Source organism: Cuculus canorus, chromosome 3 (genome assembly GCF_017976375.1).
Source record: "Cuculus canorus isolate bCucCan1 chromosome 3, bCucCan1.pri, whole genome shotgun sequence".
Taxonomy (NCBI): Eukaryota; Metazoa; Chordata; class Aves; order Cuculiformes; family Cuculidae; genus Cuculus; species Cuculus canorus.
Genome location: NC_071403.1, coordinates 81,528,919 through 81,550,551, shown reverse-complemented (window position 1 = coordinate 81,550,551; position 21,633 = coordinate 81,528,919). Strand labels below are relative to the sequence as shown.

The 21,633-nt window shown below is 37.8% G+C and overlaps 1 protein-coding gene across 7 annotated transcripts in view; it reads right to left on the bottom strand.

Moving 5' to 3' along the window:
- The window catches only part of PLCB4 (phospholipase C beta 4), a 205,358-nt gene that overhangs the window by 75,259 nt on the left and 108,466 nt on the right, over window positions 1-21,633 (bottom strand). For 5 of the 7 annotated variants that reach the window (XM_054062739.1, XM_054062738.1, XM_054062737.1 and 2 more), the window contains exons 3-7: window positions 15,280-15,380; window positions 11,192-11,272; window positions 10,828-10,887; window positions 9,368-9,511; window positions 152-231 (exon numbers count right to left, since the gene is read on the bottom strand). In XM_054062739.1, coding sequence (XP_053918714.1) covers window positions 152-231; window positions 9,368-9,511; window positions 10,828-10,887; window positions 11,192-11,272; window positions 15,280-15,363 — 449 coding nt within the window. In that variant the 5' untranslated portion in view covers window positions 15,364-15,380. Of the gene's footprint in view, window positions 1-151; window positions 232-9,367; window positions 9,512-9,991; window positions 10,089-10,827; window positions 10,888-11,191; window positions 11,273-15,279; window positions 15,381-18,393; window positions 18,415-21,633 lie in introns of those variants that run through there. The other 2 variants (XM_054062736.1, XM_054062742.1) reach the window with 2 other exon arrangements.

Sequence of the window (21,633 nt, the reverse complement as noted above, 5' to 3'; positions counted from 1 at the left end):
CCTGAACTAACACCATTTTCTTTATTACATTGTTTTCTGATTGCAAATGTTGAACAATGGAAAACAAAACATGTATTTTTTAAAAATTCCAAGAAGGAAAATGGAAAGACAGAAAGATAAAGGAGAACGGGGAAGAAAGAAAGTAACTTACTGTTTCTTGAGACATGTCATTGGACTAACATTGTTAGCTCTAAAGTTATGTATGATGGATCCAAGCCCTTCTACCCATTGCTGAAAAACATGAAAAAAAAGAAACACCAAATTAGGAAAACTGAAGAGTAAGAAAGTTTGTCATTGGGGGAGGGCCTTATTCCTCGCAGGTATGGATAATTTTAATAACCTGAGTTGAGAAAAAGAACTGCCCACTTCACAGCCTGTAACACCACGGAAAAGTCCATCCATATGTTACCCATTACTATTTCATCCTTCACTAAACAAAGTGATTGTGCTTTCCATTTGTTGAAGTACTACATGTAGCATCAGAGGTGCTATTAAAACAGTTTCTTTCCAGCAAAGGCAAGCAGTTCATTGATTGATTTATTATGCCTTCTATTTATAGCCTGTATAAACATATTCCTCCCTTCCAGTTCTACCAGGCAATATCACCTATTACTAAGCAACCTTATACAGTATGTGATGACATATTTAACTAGTCTTGTTTTAGAAAAGGAATGAAACAAAATATTAATAAGCCAGAGCAAACCACATCAAAACAATTGTTCTGTGATGCTGACCTCTTCTAACACCCTGTTACATATTCAAGCCCTTCTTTCTTTTTGGCTTTCATCCTTGAAACACAAAACATTCCAGTAATCACTGGGATGATTTTCAGCAGCATCACAGCACTTATGTAATTCCTTTTTATGGATATATTTTTCTACTGTAGCTTGCACCTAGATTTTGCAGTACTGCATAGAAACACCTTACGGATTAGGCCCTAACAAGAACACTCATTGATTTCAGCAAGAATCCTGGCAGGATAAAGCTATAGGAAGAAAAAAAAAAAAAATGACAGCACTACAAGCCAAGTTTAATCTCAATTATGTCATTGTAATACTAGGGTTACGCCATAGCTAATTTACAATGGTGGAACTGAGAGAGGATTTGGTCCACCCCTTAACATTAACCTTATAAATAAAGAAGCTTCTTGCTTACAGCCAAATATTCTGTGCATGCAGCTTGAAGTCACTTGGGCAGGATCCAGCATTTGACACTTACAAATAGATGCAGATTAGTATATGTTTCTTTTCATGAATGAGTCCTATACATTCATGAAACAGATAAAAAAAATCATCAATTATATAGAAAGAATACTATGGTGTTTGGTAAAGTCATATCGTAAACTGCAGGCAATAAATCCTTATACGCTAAAACAAGGTCTAAGGTGTCAATTCAGCAGACAAACACTTAAGCAGACCCTTGTACTCATGACATGTTACAGGCACATCACTAACCCTTTTTTTGAACAATAAATTGTAAATCAGACACATATTAAAAGTGGACCTTACAAATCTATTTTGCTTTGGGTAAAGTAGCCATTTTCAAATTATCTTTTTTAAGAAGTACTGCATAAAATATCCATACACATAGAATAAGTGTGTATCTGAGAATCATTTGAAAATAAAAATCCGACTCACGAGAAAAGCTAGCATTTGGGTTTCTTTCCGGTGTGTTTTGTGCTTGAAAACAACCCACCACTAACAGTCTGCTCCCCCATTTCTCTTTTCACAAAAGCATGAATAAGATGACTTACTATGGATGTACTTGCTACAGATATAAAGAAAGCAAGGTTCATAAAATTACTTATTAGAACTAATATACCTGGAAGCCATTGGCAGACTTAGGGAAGACTTACCTTTTCCTATAAATGTTCATTCATCTAAGATAATATAGGAGTCATGCTTGTGATAATTTCAGGATAAATGCCTAAACAAGTCTTAGGTATATTTCAGCCTTCTAGAACTGTCAAAATTCAACTGTCATCAACTATCTCTGTTTGGTTCTTTGTAGTTTCTTTGTTTGAGGTTTTTCATTTGTTTAACAGGAAATTGTAACATTACTGCTGTATTGACAATGTCCCAAAAATTTATCCTCCTATGACCTCGATTAGTTTGTAGTCCCTTACAAACTCCTCAACCTTTCAATGCTGACCCATAAAGTAAAATGGCATATGACTACAAACAAAGAACCTTTACAAAATGCATATTGTGAATAAGCTTCAGTCTTTCAAAACTCCCCCTTTTTTTCTGCTAAAAAACATTAGTGCAGCGTTGTCAATGTCATCACTTCATTAGGAAATAAACACACACAGATCCATTCTGATTTGAAGGCAATGGATGGCAACTACACCAGATATAATAAAATCTAACATTTACTCGTAAGGTTACATAGCACTCAGTGCTGAAGCTACTTCTGTACATCAAGAACAGCTACCAAAAAGGAACACCGCTAGGAAAAAAAACCAAGTATAGAGAGAAATCTATACACTAACCACTCACCAAGTAATTTCTTTGACAGAATTGTCCTTACAATTCCCATTTTAGAGGACACCCTAATCTTTTTTCAATGATGATGCCCTTTCCTGATAAAGATGTCAAATCAGAAGGTGCGTCAGTTCTCACCAGAAGAGTACAGAACTACAGACATATGCTGACAAGCCACAAAAACATCACTTCTCTGCTCATACCAAGTAAGGGAGTAACCTAGGAGCCTCAACCCATCTATGAACCATCTTTACATTGGCATGCTGTTCCCTGGGCAAGACACAGCAGTTGGAGAGACACATTTGCCTATCTGTTCCACACCACACAGCTGCACTACAATGCAGCATCTGGCTACTTGTACTTTAGTTTGGGGCCACAGCAGTTTCTGAAGACATCATGAGATATTCCCACAGTTACTAGCTTGCCCCAAATAAACTAAGAATAAGAGAGCTAAGGAGAAAAGAAAATGCCTCTGCATTATAAACATACTATATAAAGGCAGAATTACATAAGATGAAAAAAATTCCCCATCCGTTGATTAATATACGGGCTCAGCACAACACATTCAAGCTCTTCGTTCTTCTGAGCCAGAATAGTCTCCAATTAACAACTATTTTCATAGTCACTTTTAAGGCACTGTTATCCAGTCCACAGATATTCACAAAATATCCAAAGCCTGGATACTCTGACTAATATGAAGCTGCTAATATATTGCTTTCCTGACAACAAATCATTCCCAGATTTAATGCACACTTGTCTGATGCTCTTGTGGGAGGAATGGAAGAAGAGCTCAGATTTTTCTCAGCTAACGTGCTACAAAGAATATAGCAGCAACCTCATTTCTGTGCTGTGACAGCACTCCTTATTTTACAGATAAAGCTGAAAGACCTGTAAACCTATGTAAGTAAGCAACAATGAAGATCCTCAATTTTCTTCTTTTGTACTCAGGATTTCAAAATCACTACCTCATCAAAGGAGGAAAATTGTATAACAAGGTGAAATTCTGAAATGAGGTAGATAGGAAACACTTCACTTGCGTCTTACAGAAAGCAGAGTTACAAAATGCTTTTGATAGAAATACAGGATATGTTTGATTCTTACTGATGCTAGTGCTAAACCTTTTCCAGTTTTCAAAATACAGCTCAGTACCTTTAATCTGTCAATGTAACTCCTGAATGTCACTCTATATACCAAGAATTATTCCAGAATCATCTAAAAGAGAAATCTGGGCCCTGCTACCTAATCCTAGAGGAACAACAACCATGAAAAGAAACAAAACCAAAGACAAAGCCAAGACCTTAAACACAGACCTTTAGGTTGACACAAGAAGCCAAAATTTACACTGCAGTTTGGAATAAATGGACTGTTGTTTATCTCTAAGAAGATCCAACATCGTCAAATATATCAATGAGGAGAAGGTGCAAGAAAAAAATTATCGAAGAATCAACCTCAGCTTTTTCAGTAGTACTCAAATGCTTCTGAGGCACTTAGTGACCTTGCATTAGCTGGGGTTCATTGATGAAACAGGCAGCAGTGGCAGGGCATGCAGATAAGTTTGACCTCTCAGCTCCCTTTTAGCCATCAACCTTTCATTTAGGAGAGTTAAAAAGGGCATAAATTATGAAAGGCTAAAAAGTACTGTAGCCTACAGCTCATGAAATTCTACACAAGGTCATTCATGGCTTCTTCAAAGATGAGGTCAGTATTATCCAGACCTCTTGAGATTTTTCTTTCAATTCTTCATTACCATCTCTCCACAGTTGCACTCAAGCACTGGAAATCTGAGAAGGCGAGGTGGCATCACTCTCTTATTCTGGTATTCAGTGCCTGTAATGGGCTGTCACAGTCAAGGGATTGATAGCTGGAAGTTTCAGAAAACCCAGAGAGAACAGAACCACGTTTCCCAATTCTTGCCAAGACAGATATGGCCTGGACAGGTTTCCCTGGTACTCTCCCTCATTCAGTGGTGCGGTGACCAGTAGATGTCCCTCTTCTCTCAATGCAGATGTCTCTCTATGAAAATTACTGTGCCTCTCATGCATAAGACAACAAAATCAAGGAAGCTAGACTAGTAATGGTGTAAAACGTATCCCCTACCTAACCAACTGCAGCACACACTTGCAGGATGTGAAAATCCTCTTACAAAGATAAAAAGGACTCTTTCCAACTTTCAAGTATTTCATCAGGAAAGCCGAGACTCACACAAACATTCTGTATTGGGAGTTGTCTGATGTCCAGACTGTTACCCGCCTTCAACAAAGCTTTCCACCCTGGAATGACTTTTCCAGCACTGGAGGAGCCTACTCTGAAACCAGATGTAAAACTGGTTTTGGATGCTTTTGTATACAAAGAGAAACACAGAGGAGCTTTACTCCATGAAATCAACCTCCTGGCTACATAGAACCAGGGCTAAGTTTTCGATTTACTTACAATTATGCAGTGGTATAGCCACAAAAGAACACAAAAAAGCAGAAAAGCAAGTACATTGAAATCACAGGAACTTAACTGCAGGCTGGCTAGGACAGGAAGATTTCTCTAGAGAACTTAGTATTACATACTTGGCACAGGGCAGCTTGTAAGCAGTGGCCATATATTTAAGACAGTCATAGTTTAGAAATGCTTATCAAGTGCTCTATGAGACTAATGCTATACTAACATAACAGGACACGGAGGACAGCAGCAGACTTCTTGAGTATGTTCTGCAGGTTTCTTGTAAAGTTTTGCTTTCAAATATTGAACCAAACCAAGCTACGAATCCTTCTGTAATGTGACTGTGGGGATATTCCTGTGGAGTCTTCTGCTACATTCTAGTTGCCCTCCTAGAACTACGATTCAGGCAAATAGTTAATAGCTTGTTTCATGGGAAAAAAAAAAATCAGGGTCAAGTGAAACAGAACTTTTTTGTAAGTCAAAAAGAGCCATATAGTAGAAAAATCAATAAAAATTATCAGCTTGAAGTGCTTCCTCTTACCAAAACCATGGTGGGCCATTTAACTTTTTTAAACAAACTGAAATACATTTTAAAATGAAAAATACTATTCCAACAGAAAAGCTGAGAAGTTTAAGTGTGTCAAGATGAAATGCTTTCAACTGAAGTAATCTTCAACACCGTAATATTATTAGCTGTATGATAAAGCTTGCATTTTGCCTTTATGTTGTTTGCCAACATACAAATAATAAAGCATTTTAGTATATGCTGTTTGTTCTAGTGCCTCACAGGTTAGCCATTAATGCGCGATTCACTGCTGGGTAACACACCTGCAGAAAACGCCAATTTTCTATCGAATCCAGCTATACCAGTATAAAAGGTTACTCCACTCTCCTTCCCACTGGGTCCCTGGGGGCTGCTCCCATCCCTACCTACTACTGTCAGTGGAATGAGGTGTGTCAGGTTATCCTGAACACTGGTATGCGCTTTACCCCTAAATGGGCAATGTGGCTTTAACTCTATGGCTCTTCCTTGAAGTGAATTAGAAGTGTTCCCTCCAATACGGTTCACTGCCAGTCCTCTGCCATCAGGGCAGTGGGAACAGTACTTTCTGGAGAAGGGCACAAACTATCAGCTGGAGAGACAGTCCTTCCGAATAACATGTCTGTATCTGGGACAGAACAGCTGTCAGGACAAATTTACCCCTGGTATGCAGTAATATTGAAATAAGTAAGAATGTAAAAAGAACTGACTTGACTTAGGTTAATCTTTTAAGTTAAATTCCTTAATGCATTGCCAAAGTGGATGAGCAAAGAAAACAGTAAGTTCAGATTTTGGATTGTTAAGCTACAACAGCTTTATTGGACTTAAGCCAGTGCTCGATAGGCAGCCTACATGCCATGCATGCACTAAGGCCTCATATCAGCACCACACTGCTTCTGCACTAAGGAAATTCGCCCCAAAATACTCACTGGTCTTTTCAAACGTCCTAGATTGAGGAAAGCAGATTATCAGATTACTAGGTCACAGAAAGTCCATCTGGGAAGTAAAAAAAAAAAAATATACACATATGCTCACACCTCTGATATGTGTGTGTATGTGTTTTAATTTTAGCTCACAGTAATTTATAGAACCTGATTTAATCAGTATTCCAAACATTAGATTTTAAATTCCACCTTTTACAGTCACTTTCCACTACCAGAGTGGAGTTGCTCTAGGAGTGGACCAATGACAGCTGCTTGCAATCAGAGACAGAGTACACCCTATTTCTTGGTTGTTTTGTTTTAAGAGTGGAAATGAAAACCAATTCCTCAGCTGAAAACATCAATAAAATTTAAGTAGACAGAATGTAAATACCAGAGTTGGAGCTTGGAGACAAGTGGAGAGATAATAAACACACTCTTGATGCTGGAACAGCTACACTTGGAGCTCACAATGACTTGGCCAGACCTGCTGAGCACATCACCACAAGAGGAAGAGGAACGTCGGGCTGCCCTAGCGCAGAGATGATGACAGCCTGTGACAAGCCCTGCCTGGAGGGGAGTGTTCACCACTGCTCACAGCAGGCAGAAGCTCTGCAAATGTCCACCTGACACAGTCTGGGCACCCCTAAGGTACTGCCCCCACACTCTGCCACGACGTCCTGTCTGCCTGGCAGCATCTGCTTCCCACCAATGCCTCTCCTTACATGGGCAGCCTGAAGAAGCCAGGAACATGAATTAATTTCCTCCTTTGTCATAGCTACCGCGTCCCATTATAACCCAGTCTTCAGTGAGTAATAATTGCTTCTTGTCCAACTGTAAAATATTATCTACAGAAGCAGAAAACCTTTTTGCCCTCTTTCTGCGAAGAAAGCTTCTGGCTTTTTTATTTGGATCTCTCACCGAATTCCATCATTTTGAAGTATCCTACTCAGATGCCGACCAATCTGACCTTGGTTTACCCAAGGAAGTGCCAAAAAGATCTACACATCAAGTAATGCTTGCCTTTGTCATAGCAATGGGGGAAACAGCAGAAACGACTACAGATGCATCACTTACACAGATCTGGGCTTCTTCAGCTACAATCATTGGCCCTTCTCCAAACTGTTGCATCTGTCATTTCACAAGGGGGGGCTTACTATTGATCATGGATTAAATCAAGGCCTATTTTAAACTGCAGTAGTACCTGCACAGCTACGTAACACCATGTAAAGACTCACTTCTTCTAGAGGAGATTTACGATATCCCAGAAGAAAGCGGTCTTTCTCATAAACAAAACAGGAAGATCAAATGGGAAAAGCTCTACACACAGATAACTCATAGAAAATTTTATTTTAGCACAGAAGTATAGTAGCAAGTTGATGTACTTGCTGAATACAAAAGGTGATACAGTACAGGCCAAACAACTTCCCATATGCCCGTATCTCTAGTGAAGGCACAGCTTTAGATGCAACTCAGAAAGCTCTACATTGTTTTTGACTTCATCTACTTTATCTGCTCCCTTATGCCTCAAACTTATGAGATCGGGTGGATCACAATTGCTGACAAATTCTGGTGGAAAAAACTCCCAAATGCAGGACGCTTACATTTATGGGCCTCTCAGCGTCTACTCACAAGCTGACTGCAGTATTACACACCATTTTTGGTAAGCATTTTAGTGATTAATGAAGCAGTAGATCTTTTAGACAGTATAATTGGCTCACCTATTTTGACAGTCTACGTAACTGGCTGACATATTCCTAACGAACCAATTAGTCTCATACAATTTACTGAGATCTAAAGTGGCTAAAAAACTTAATTCCAGTCTTTTCCAGAATAACATTGCTGAGTTAAGTATAAAACTGAATTCTGCCAGCATCTCCTTTTCTTTGCTTCTTAAATGTTTTAGGGTTTTTTTTTTTGCCTGTGGTACATTGTTTCCCTGAAAGCCTGATGAGACCACACACAGCAAAATCAATTTAGTGTACCCAAGTAAGTTATACAAGTATTTCTAGTACCATGGAGTTTACTTGGTACTGCCAGGTTTTAAAGAGATATGGATCAAAGCAATGAAAAATCAACCAGGTCTGCCAAGGGACTTAGTGATGCTGCACTGAGCAAACAGATACTCAGTATTAAAGGAGGGGATTTAGCAGGTGTGCATCACTGATCACTATTTAGTGTTTCTCTCACAGGTAAAATAGAGTATAATACACTATAAGTACAATCAGAAAAGCAAAAAGTGTGTACTTTTAAAACCCCCTCAAATCTCTGGATCTAAGCTAGTAGCATACTATCAGTACTCTGGATCAAGTTTCTCAGAGCAGCAGATAGATCGAGTACCAAGTCTTGGTGGAGCCACATTTGCATTGTGAACTGCAATCTTCTAAGCTCTTGGGAAAGATGATGTGTAAAGAAAGCACCATTGTTTTTCTTATGACTGTTCCATGTCAACGGGAAACAGAAAAGAAGCTATGTACACTGGAATCCCCTTAACTGTAGAGAATTTTCTTTCCTGTTTTTGTCTTTTCAAATAATATGAACTACACAATACAATCAGGTTATCGCTCAACAAAATTTTGGAGCACTGAGCTCCACCCAACCAGGAAAATCAAACTAATTTCAGCAACCCTGTGTGTTACAGATCCACTGCATCATGGTTACAGTTTGCTGTACAAGCCCCAAACAGAGACATTAAACATTTGAGGGAATGTTGTGTCCCACATTTAATGCTCTCAGTGTCTACTTTTAATTAATCACCATGCACATAAAGGCTAATAAAGTCACAATTTCCTTTCACCATGGCACACAGACATGTTACAGAATGACCCAAATGGATTTTCACTGTCCTTTTGCAGAGCGTGGCAGCAGACGTTAAAACAGGTATTTCAGCCAGCCAAGTAGGGTGACTTACTCAGTAAAAACAATTGAGTACTGCTGAGGAACTTTTTTTTTTTTTTTTTTAAACTCCCACACACTGTTTAATTGTGAAATACCTTGGCTATTTCTGTGTTTTCCGCTACCATGAAAGTGAAGCTGATGTTCACCAGATCTGTGCCACTGCAAACACAGACTATCCGTCCTTCCAACTCATTTTCTGATTTTCCAACAGCCTCAAGTGCAGTTAGTATTTTGGGATCCTGTTAAACAGAATAAATAACTTGTTACGTTTGCAATACTTTTGTTATGCAACGCACTATGGTAAAGATGCATTTCCATCTCCATATTCATTAAGACCTTTAAACCTTTGCCAATAATCTTAAATGACTGCTTTCAATTAGGATTATTGCGTGTAAATCTGAAAAACAATATATTCTAACAATTAGGAACATGATTGTGAGAACTGAGAAGTAAATGAAGTATTTTAAACATACTTTAGAAAGTTAAAACAGAAATGACATATATTTTCATCATGAAAAAGAATTAATCACTTTGAGGACTGGAAATAAATGAACACTATTAACCTCTAAGTAAACTATTCCAATCAAGTTAAGTCCATAGTTACTGAGAGTTATGATCTGTGTGAGCTTTTGGCTGTTTCTTATCTACACATCGTACAAGATGGTATCTCTGCTGAGGGTCAAGGGCTACAGATTTAATGGGCATAAAGAGCAAATTACCTATGTAAAGACAGAGGTGAAGTCTGAAGCATATTGGTATGGTTGTCAGCACATGAAGCATGGGGTTGTCTGCACCACCACTTCTCATGCCCCTTCTCTATGGGGGAAAGATTTTAGTCTATGGATTCCCAAGAGAACTATTATACTAAGAGATAGTTATCTACAGATAGCACAGAAACACTTAACATATGAAAGTGGAAATGCAGAAGTGTTAACAGGTATCTTCTGTCACAACAAATCTTCTAAACTAAAGGTCTGGAGGAACCTTTCACTTCAGAAAATTCTACATATTCCTTATGAGGAACACCACTGAAAATATCTCCTAATTCCTGGGTTTCTCCAGAACATCTAGAAACTACTTCTGTTGATATTCTTCAAAATGGCAGTGACCAGCTGCCCCCTCTGACCACCTAGCTGTATAAAGAGGAATGCAAACAAAACTTTCTACATTTTATGTCAACCCAGCAAGAAGATACAACTAATTTTGTACAGATAGGTACAAAAATTTGGAATAGGAAACACTTTTTTCCAGATCCTTAGAACAAGTATCACAATACACTGTTACAAATTAACTAAAAACTCCTGAACATGAGCTTAATGTCTGCTGCACAGCTTTCACCCCATCCTGAAATCTGAGCTCTGTACTACCAGATGACAGACCCTTCCCATTGCAATGACACCAAAATACTTGACTTTAAAACTTAAAATTATAGACTCTGATTACAAAATAAAAGTTGTGTGCTGGTACTTTTTAAAGAAATGAGCTTCATCCTGCAATTCACCTTCCGTTAAATATTCTTTGTTTAAATGAGGAGTATAAACTAACTACAGAGTACCTTTGGTACAGTTCCAAAACGAACACTGTTGATCAGGGAGCATTCTAATACCTGTCCTTCCTGAAATGGCAAAAAAAGATACAAGTTCAAAGATCTGTTGACACATGGTTCCATTAGGAATTGCAGCAAAAAAAAAAAAATTAATCTTAATTGTAAACACTGTTATTTAACACTAAACAGTATATTTCCCTTTTATATCAGTTAACTCTCTTTTAAATACTCCACTGCTGTCAATTCTAAAATAACAAAACTCAGGTCAGTTTTGTAAATAAATTAATACAGTATTTTAGATCTTTAAAAACTAGCCAGAATATAAACTAAGTGAAATAATATCTAAAAGATTCCTGACATAATTGTAATATACCTTTCCTTCACTTTTCCAGCTCAGAAAAAAGCCAAATTCATCCACTTGGAAGAGACAGTTGCTTTCAAAGACAAAAGATTCCTATAGAAAAGAAAATACAGACCATTATTTTAGTCAGTTTGACAAATATCATAAATTTATTTATTTATTGTTGAAAAATAAAAGACTGTTATACTTATCTTCAAATAACTTCCTAGAGAATCTGCTAATCCCAAAGCAATCAGAAATAAGGGAGGCAAGGCTCTTAAAAAATGATCATTTTTAATGATTTCTGGTTTTGCTGCTATTTGAGACCCTGGGATGCACTTAGTATTTTCCTATTTCTCTGGAGTTATGAAGATTTGTTTTGTTTCATAAAAACAGTGACCAAAAACCTTAATGAAAATTAAAATGCTTCAAACTATAGAAAGCTTAAAATATATATATATGTAATCTGCCAATGTTATGATCAGGATCAAATGACCACATTTCATTAAGAATTTGGGAAGCTTTCTTCTCTTAGACTGTGACAGTATGCATGCCACAAGCATTTTGTAGCCAGACCACCTGGCAAGCAGAGTTTGAAGGATATTGACCTGTAGAGAAAATGGCACACCAGAGAGACTAGACAAGGCAAACCAACAGATTAGCTGAATTAAAAATTACATTTCCTCCACACACCTCCAGCCTCAATTAACGCATCATAAATTAAGCTAAAATGCAGGGTAACACTGTGCAGTACCAATCACTTCTTAAAGAAAAGAGATCCAGGACTTCCTGGCTTCCTTAACTGAAAGCAAACAAGTGTGAGCACAGGCTACAGCACTGCTTACTGATTCAGAGATCAGTGCTTTGTTCTAAGTTAAAGACTGGGGTACCCTTCTGGAACTCCATGTCCTCTTCTGTGCATAGAGCAAGAGCAGCAAGAACATGAATGTACACAGCTGTGTACATTCCAGTGTATTTCCAGTGCCTTGCATACACGATGATTTGAATTTAGGTAATAAAATGAGGTAAAAACTCTAATGTCTTCAAATCCATGGAGGATGCTTTTAAGTCAGCAAGTCTAGCCAGGACAGTTTGGGTTACTCTGAGGCAGCCCCCAGCCTGACCCAGAATGCAGGACATCAGGTAGCAGCCACAGTGCCTTTTCTTGGCCTCAGAACAATGTAATTGGGTGGGGTAAGGAATGGTTGTATTCAAGTCAGGTCTTATCCTAACTTCATACTGGGCATGAAGACAAGCAAGTTCCTGGATCTACAGCTAGGCAATATATCCTTGAGCCCTCCAAAGACAGGCACAGCCAAAGGGGATACACTGTGCTTGGGGTAATTGTTTCTTTTCCTCGAACACATTAATTACTGAATGGTGTCTACTGCTTCTGGACGTTTTAGGTCCTCAAATGAGACTTAAAGTTTTTAAGGACTGACACACTACACTTTTCCATCCAAGCAGCAAACAACTATGTTAATTTTACAAGCAGGAGAGCTGAGAAAGTATAAAGTTGCTGCAGCTCAGTCTGGCCCAACACCTATATGCATGAGTTTCCAGCATACACTGCTCTGCTCATCTTTATTCACTATAACTTCGATTTTTCTGCCTTCTCCCCAGCACTCATCCCTCATGAAACCTACTTGTCCGACACACCAGATTTACTAGTTTTACAGCCCTCAGAATCCTTTTTCATATAAAAATGCAGCAAGCTACCAATCAAAATGTGTGCCTCTTGCATTTCCCAGAAAGACTGCTCACACAATAAAAGGCAGCCAATTTTTTGTCATTTATTGTGTCCCCATCTATCAAAAAGCTCTTGACATACCAAAAATGTTGTTTTCACAAAGGTGTCTATGTAGATTGCACTCATGTTGATGTTTCACCCCAGCCTTGACTCTATATTCATCAAATTACTTTTTCTACAATTTGTCTTCTTGTACAGTAAAAAAAACACCTCCCATCAGACCATGTAGATGCAACAAGACCAGTAAGATTCTTAATCATGTCTAAGTTTTATTTCCCATCTTCTGCTGACCTTGTTTTAGACTCAGACTTTTCAGCAAACATGATAACGTTTGGTTCAAAACTTATTCCTATAATTTTGTAGTCCCTCAGATTAAGGGACTCATCTATATCAGCAAACGATGGATCAAGACAATCCTCCACATCACAATGACCCAGATTTTTCTAGCGTCTCTTGCTGTACTAGATCTGCTCAGTAACCTAGACACAGTATCGCAATTCCTGAGCCCCAGTTCCTGACTAATCTGCTATATGACCTTAGTTTACTTACCATTTCTCTTTTCCACAATGGGACCTTTCTGTTAGCATAGAGAACTAAGTACAGAATTTCCATGAAAATTAGAAGCAAAGATCTGGAACACTTTTCTTTAAAACTATGAGCCCTATAATATAACGATTAGATCTTGCTGTGTTTGCATAGCATTTCTAAAATAATGGTCTCTCACTTGGGTAGGCTATCTGGTTATTAGCACAACAAAATTAAATGAGAGCTGAGGCATATCATAAATCTGGTATCAGCTACACCATCAAGTGCCAACTGTTTATAGGCTACAGATTTAACTTCTGAGTCACTGAGTGTTTTTACAGCCCTTGACGATTCCTGTAAAACTGCAGATAAAATACACAGCTAGTTACCGAAGTGAAAGCTTTTTAATGTTTTCAGAAGAGTTCACTTCAAGAGAACAAAACAGGTTTCCAACTATACCAGAGGAAACTCGGAGTAAACTGTAGAAAAACTTGCAGCAACCAATGCAGCTAGAGAATATCATGTGGACAAACAATATTTTGCTCCACAGATGACAGGTAGGATCCCTTTCTGCAGAGTTTTGGAATGCATTAGAATCAGCTCAAAGGAGCAAGACTGTTGGTGCTACCGTCTCACCTCATGTCTGCCCAGCATTTTCTAGTCCCAGTACAGGTGTATACAGTGTACACCAACACACAGTGCAAACATATTATATTTTGAGATGTCTTGTTCTTCCTGTCTGCGCATCAAGGACCCAGGTGCCTCACCAAGCAGTCTTGATCTCACAACAAAATTTGAGCTCTTAAACTCTTTTCTGTATCTGCCCATTCCCCATTTCTCATCTTAGGTGCAAGAGAACAGCCACGGGCCATAGCCCCTAACTTGGATCCTCACAGGCTGAGTTTCTGGAGTAGTATTTGCTGAAGAAAAATAAAGCTTTTATAAACATTCTTTCCAAGGAATTTGATCTCCACTAATATCTTCTCAGTTCATATGTTCCCCAAACTAAAAAAAACAGGGTAAAATACAACTATCCCAATCTTGGTAGGCCTCATGATAAAAAATACCTTTTACTTACATTTCAAAAGATAAGAGGAAAATACTAGTATCCCTGAGGCACTTACTATGATACCTTCAACTTGTAGAGATTTCTTGTCCAAACAAGATTAAAAATAGATCCTGATAAAAATTATTCTAACAGGCATATCAGTGTTTACTATAATGTAAATGTGTCTGTACTTTAATTCGTCTGTCTATGTAAAATGTCCTGGTTTGCATTCCTGTAATAAATTTGGATTAAAGCACAGCTGAAAGTAGATCATAGTAAACATATTTCACTTAGAGTACAGGTTGATCTTTTAAAGTAGATAGAACCAATCCAGATCTCAAATGATGCATTTGAATCAGGATATAAATGTTTTATGTTCTCCTACTTTCTCTTGTGAGATGCAGCTCCTCGATTTATATGTTAAAAAACCCTACATATCCTCCCCACCCCCTCATTTGACAGATGTACAAAAACTTGAGGGATTCCCTTTGCAGAGTAATGTGCTTCATACAATCTGCAAAGATGAGAGCTTTATGCACATTACAGATACTTTGATCCAAATCTCCCTTTCACTTCCTCAGGGCTTACTTCAAATCAGAGGGATTAAATATATTTTAAAGTTATTTCATTTAAAAGCAAAAATCTGTATAACAATAAAGTGTGTTAGTATTTCCCCCCCCTCCCCCCATTTCTGGAGTTATTTGAAAGTTTATTTGTGTACAATAAAAGAAAAACATAAAATAATAATACATACTTATTTAAGAGAGAATAGCAAATGAAATGCAACTGGCCTCTTACCTCTTCATATCTATCAAACACAGCTCCATCTTGCATAAAGGAGGGAACTGGCTTCTGCCAGTTAAATTCATAAGGTTTTGCCATGATTACGGAAGAAAAGCCTGAAATGGAATGAAAAAGCAAAGTTCAATTACTGTCTTTTAAAAGTATTTCAAAGCCTAAGCAGGAAAAATGTTACTTTTAGTTTTTCCTTTCACATTGAAGTATTAAATGTTAAAGTGAATTTCCAAATCAAAAGTCTTCCTCATAATTGTACTTTTGCTTCATAACCTTAAAATGAAAAATATTTGTAAAATACGTGCCTCAACTTAATTATTTGAAAAAATACTTGCAATGTAACATTACTTCATCTTAAATACCTGCTACATCACTTGTAGAGCAAAATGAGCCTGGGATTAATGCAGCCCTAGGTGAAACAGAATACCACAACCTGTAATATACATAAGTGCTTCTTTTTTTATAGGAAAACATCAGATCCTACACAGACAGATTTTATTTTTTTTTAACATTCAAAATTGCATACTACGTAGGCAAACCACACTTTTCATGTTTCGTATTTCAAAATCCAATTATATCTAATAAAGTCCTGGGTATTTTCACTGGTATCTGAGGACTCAGATATTGATAATATATAGGTCAAAATTCACAGTGAAAAAGACTGTTCAGAGATACAGGGTGTTAAATAAATTTAACTAGTAGTACTGTGCATTTTTGCAAGTTTAAGGATGCGATCAAAACTGTTAATTTATAACATAAAACAGAAGTGATAACATATGGACCTTACAATAAAGACTATCAGATTTTTCAGTATCCTTTCCAACACCTTGGTGCCTTCTATGTTATCCTGCTTTACATCAGAAAATGTCCAAACTAGGTACTCTGCCATATTGAAGCTCATTTTATCTGCAGTAAAGTGTATCTGCATTATTTCTGCTTACTAACAGCATCGAGGATGCACAGCATCTTTTATTCCTTCATACGCTGGCCCAGAAAGTCTTGCATGAGAGGGAAATACACTTAGCAGCAGTAAGATAACCGACTCACAGATGTAAGCAAATCACTGTGAAATGGTATATTGAGGATGAACAGAGCACACGGTGACGAGCCCCTGACCTTGCATGCTATCGCCAGTCCCACAGGTGAACACTGCCTTACCCCATTCTTATCTGCTTGCCCTAGCCCTCCTTGAACACCTGACAATGTTCATCTACTATTGACCATCTCCAGTAAGACGATACAGGGATAATGGTTATCAGCACAGTTCTTACTCCATTGCAATGTAGGCATCCAGCCCAAGTGAAGTTTGTGTAAGTGAGACTAAAAAGCATACATAAAATGCAAGGGAAAGCATGTCAGTCTGGGTAATCTATACTATGCAAACCAGCTTCCTAGTGTTTGTAGATGTCAAAACTCTGAATAACAGACTAAAATATTACCAATTAGGTAACGAAGCTTCCATAACTTTCTCAGACAGAAATGTCTACTTTAACTGAACTTTAGACCCAAAATAGATGCAGGTGTTTAAAAAAAAAAAATCAAGAATTTTATAGTATTCTCCATCTCTGTCTTATTTTCATTCATATTAAAAATGTTCTAACAAGAAAAGAACAAAAGAACTCAGAGGATACTGTGAAAAGACTATCCAACAGCAGCTCCAAGAACAGTTACTTTTGATAGTTTCCTACCAAAAAAATATCCTTACTAGTAAAAAAGTGCAAAACACATTTTGAAGCTCCCCATCTCTATCTCCTGACCTTTTTTGGTCATTGATATAGAAATAAAAAAATACATATCACATTTCCAAAACCTTAAGAATAGGACAAACGAATTCATTCTCCATAACTATCAAAAGTACAAACTGACAGTTACATATGTGCCACCATTAAGTGTTCACTTTTGTTGAAAATGAAATGAAAACTCAAGTAACATACCTGTACACTCAAATTCCAAACAAGAGGCTAAACAACCTTTAAGACAACTCATCTGTACTTTTTTTTCCCCCAGTGAAGAGATGCTTTGAACAAAACAGAGGATAAGGAACTAGGGTCAAAAAGCGATCAGCCGCATTTAGCATCTTATCAAAAATTCTCTTTTCTTTTTGCCAGCCTGGTGCATTTCGCTCTTACCACTCTGTAAAAGAGTGATAAGAGCTTGCACGTAAGAATCATGAGATGGTTCGAGATAATTCAGGGAACGTGCCAAATTATCAAACTTTTATTTTTTATAACTACACTTAAGATTTTTAGGGTCTCTTCCAGTTTACATCAGCATACACCTGCTTTTTCCTCATTCCACAGAGGAAGCTGCATGCTGTAGCATGATGATATCTTGTTCTATACAGCTCACAGACTTCACACAGGAGCTCAGTATAATCACACCTTTAAACCTTAGTGATTGTTCTCAGAGCAAAGCTCTGCAGAGAAATGCAGCTGCAGAAAGCTGTTTTCTTAATTTTCAGGGTTTGTTAATGACAAAGTTGAAACCAGAACCCACAAACCCCTATACTATACAAAAAATCCGCAAAGGACTTGGAAAAATGTCCCTTAGATTTAAAGGAAACTTAAAACATACACACCTGAAGTGACTAACTGTTCACGGCATACTGATCATTTCTTTATCTGTTTAAATAACTTTTACTATCAGAGTGTTCCCAAGAAGAAACGTTACAGTTCAAATATGACAGGTAGTTCATGCAGCAACACACGCTGCCTTGAACTCCTTCTGGGAAAAGTATATGCATTCTGTGCTAAAACAGAAGAAATGTGAAGACAATTTTAAGACTCTGAAGCTAGATACAGTCCCCAGCCTCTGTACATGGCCTTTACCCCTTTTTTACTGACTCTGAACCCCACACAAGCAACAGGTTTTAAACCTGCAAGCTCTGCATCTGCTCTGAACTCCTGTACAAAAAACAACACAACATTCCGTCCAGCATCTGGCATTCTGAATCCTGGATGTAAAGAGGACTTGAATAGATACTTATCTTTCAGAAAGATTAATTACTTTAGCACTACAAACACGCACTCCACAACCAATCTGAACTTTGCTGAGTTCATCATCCAGTCACAGAAATATAGCTCCTTTTCACAGATATCTTCTTGTCTGGGTACTCACACAGTATGAAGAAGCTGTCTCATTACTTCATCACTGATAAATTAAATAGATTGAGCTCTTCAGTTTCTGCTGCAATGCACATTTTCAGATCTTTGAGTCAGCCTGAGCCTTCTTCACTTTTCCAGCTGCCTTTCTGAAGTTAGAGGTCTGGACCAGGACACAGTAGCCCAAGCACAGCCCTCTGTCACACAAACCAGAATTACAGTCTTTCTCCTTATTTGCATAACCCAGCATTAAGCTGCGAGAAAACATGCTTGATTGCTCATAATTTATCAAGCAATCAAGTTCTGTCTCAGAGACTCAAGCTCATTGTTATTTACCATCTTGCCAATCTCTTCTCAAGCTCTGCTCTCTCACAGGTCAATACAGTTTACAGATGAACTGAGACGGATGAAGGGTGAGGGAAAGAAGAGTTTAGTACATGTAGCATGGAGCCAGATGAATTGTAACAAGCAAGATTTTTAAGCCATATGCTTTGGCAGCTGTGCAGAAGGTGAAGAAAATCCTCTCTGCCTTTAGAAAAGCTCTTTTCAGTCTCTCATTTATTACACTGATACAAAAAAACCCCTATTCTTCCGTACCCCTTGTCACCCTTTGGAGCTCTGTTCATCAATTTTTAAGCAGTTAAAGAAAGTAAAAAAAACAAACCCAACCCCATGCACTAAAATCAAATAAACATGACATTCTAACATTCCTGTGGTTGCAACTATATGCATGCACATATCCACACTATGATGAGACTCAAGAATTACTCTCTTTAATGAAATTTAATAACAATGAAACGTGTGAAGATTCAACTGGGACAGAGAAGGTTCAGGAACTGAATTTAAAGAGAGAAAAAAAAAATTTTAAAACTTTTAAACAATCTTTAAAAATTAAAGTCTGCTCATTGATTTTGGATTCTTAGAGTACAGAAATGCCTCTGAATATATGCTCTTCAGAGAAGCAGAAAGAACACGCATATAAAATACACCTCTGGATTTAATCAATGACCACAAAAGAAAAGTGGGTGAAGTCTCTCAAGTGCAGGAGTTAAATGCTTTTTGAGTGGTTCTTTCAATACTGATTTATGCCTGAAGACAGGATTTGGATCACAAGGAAAAAAACATCTTTTGATGCACATGGAGTACCTGGGACACAAAATTAATGATGTCCAGAATAGCATTATTTGATACATACTTCTTTCTTCTTTGTAAGTTTGGCTGTACTAAGCTAAGCTAAATCTGGGGTGTGGGGGATGAAGTGACTATAAAACCTGGGGTTTTTCATTCTTTGAGCAAAAGGAGGACAAGGTGTGTCTGAACAGGAGGAGGAAAGGATTCTGTTAATACAAAGCAGACAAATGTTTGGGGAAAGAGGTGATATTCTAAACTAACCCACAGGGCTGGCTAGCATGACGGATAAGATACTCCGCGGATCCCATAAACATCCTGCCAATGCTGAGACACTGCTGGAAAGGACACCAGTATTCCTTAGAGCTGATTCCCTCCCTGAATCTAAAACCTGTTAACTCAATTTCCATAGTTTGCTTAGCCATGAAAATTATTACAACGATACTTGTAACTTTTTTTTTTTCTTTTCAGTAATTATTATTTGTGCCTCTGGAACGAAGGACTATTTGCTGAGTAAAAAGCAAGGAGGCCTCACACTCTGCCATTTCACCACTTACCTCTTCAAATCACACCACCTAAACTTGCTTTGGCTACTCTCTGTGTGGGCTTCAAGGTGAGGTATAAGCACTCACAGAACACCATGCTAAGTTAGGTAATCTTGCCCAGTCTTATATTATATTACAGATACAAGGAAGCAATGTCAACAAAAATAACACTAATGTATTTCTCACTCTTACCATCCTTGAAGCACATATATCCTTCACCACCACTCCTATCTGGTCAATAAGAGTCCTCATAACAAAGTCAACCAGATCTATATAGCAGACCTCTATAACTTCTTGATTTTTTTTTTATGGAGTTCACCCCAGTTCAGAAAGTCTACCTACAGTGTGGTGGACTAGAGTGAGAAACTAGCTATCCAAGGCTAAGCAGGCAATGCAACACTGAAATTCTCATAAAAATGCCCCCTTCATTTTTTAACAAGGGTCTGAAGTACTGTCATATTCAAATACAATTGTTTTTAGAGGTTTACAGGAAGAAAACTCAGATTCTCATACATTTGCTCCTCAAATTCATTTGGTCATAAATGTACCAGCATTACCATATGCAAAATGCAAAGGTGGGGTGTTTTTTAAACACAGACCTCTGGTTTCTACTTTAGAACTTAAAATTCAGAGTAAGTTTAAAGAACACTTAGAAAATAAAAGCCACTATGGTGTGAGTCCTACGATAAAAGTAACAGTGAGAGCCACACTACTAAATTTCTGCAGTATCCACACTACACTGTAAAGCAATTCCAAGATTTCACAGTACTTCAGGCTCTTCCATGGTTAAATTTTGGTTGTGTTTGTTTGTTTGGGGAGTGAGGTTGGGTTTTATTTTTCCCCTTTTTTTTTTAAAGGAGCGTTTTTTTTTCTCTGGGTTATTTTTAAACACATTCCCACAGCTAATGCAAGCAACTTGAAACAGTTATCCCAAAAACAAGGTCCAGAAGCAACAAAAGACATACAACACAGATCAGGCTCTTGAACACATACTGTCTAGCAATGGTCTCATTTTCCATTTTGTCTCATTTTTCCATTTTGTTTTAATTGCTGGAATGCACTGGCATGCAGGGGCAGCTGAGAGATTAGCTCAAAACAAAAAGTGGCTTGTTCTTAACTAACCTCTTATTCAGTTCAGTGAGACTGCTCACTGCAGAGCTCTGCTTCAGGCTAAGAAATGAGGGTACCTGTTGCTGACAGCAGAAAACAACAAATGCTTACACCATAGCACTGAAAGGCAGGTGGTCTTGCCTTAACTTAAGGTCTGAGGTGTGGTTCAGTCATCACTGCTGAAGACAGCCTTTATCTCTAACAGGTTGAGTTACAAAGATAGACCAAAGGACGCAAACAAGACCTCCCTGCTACCTTAGCTGGTTTTCTTTTTGTCCAGGTTTGCTAATATCTGCAGTTTTTCCCAGCCATCCCATTAATTCTAAAACTCTCGTTATCTGCCATAAGTACTTACCACATATCCTTTTTTTTTTTTTTGGGGGGGAGGGGCATTCCCCTTTCCAAGAAGTGAATATAAAGAGACATACTAAGTATAAAAAAACCTTATTCTGGTATTTTTGCAACAGTATAAG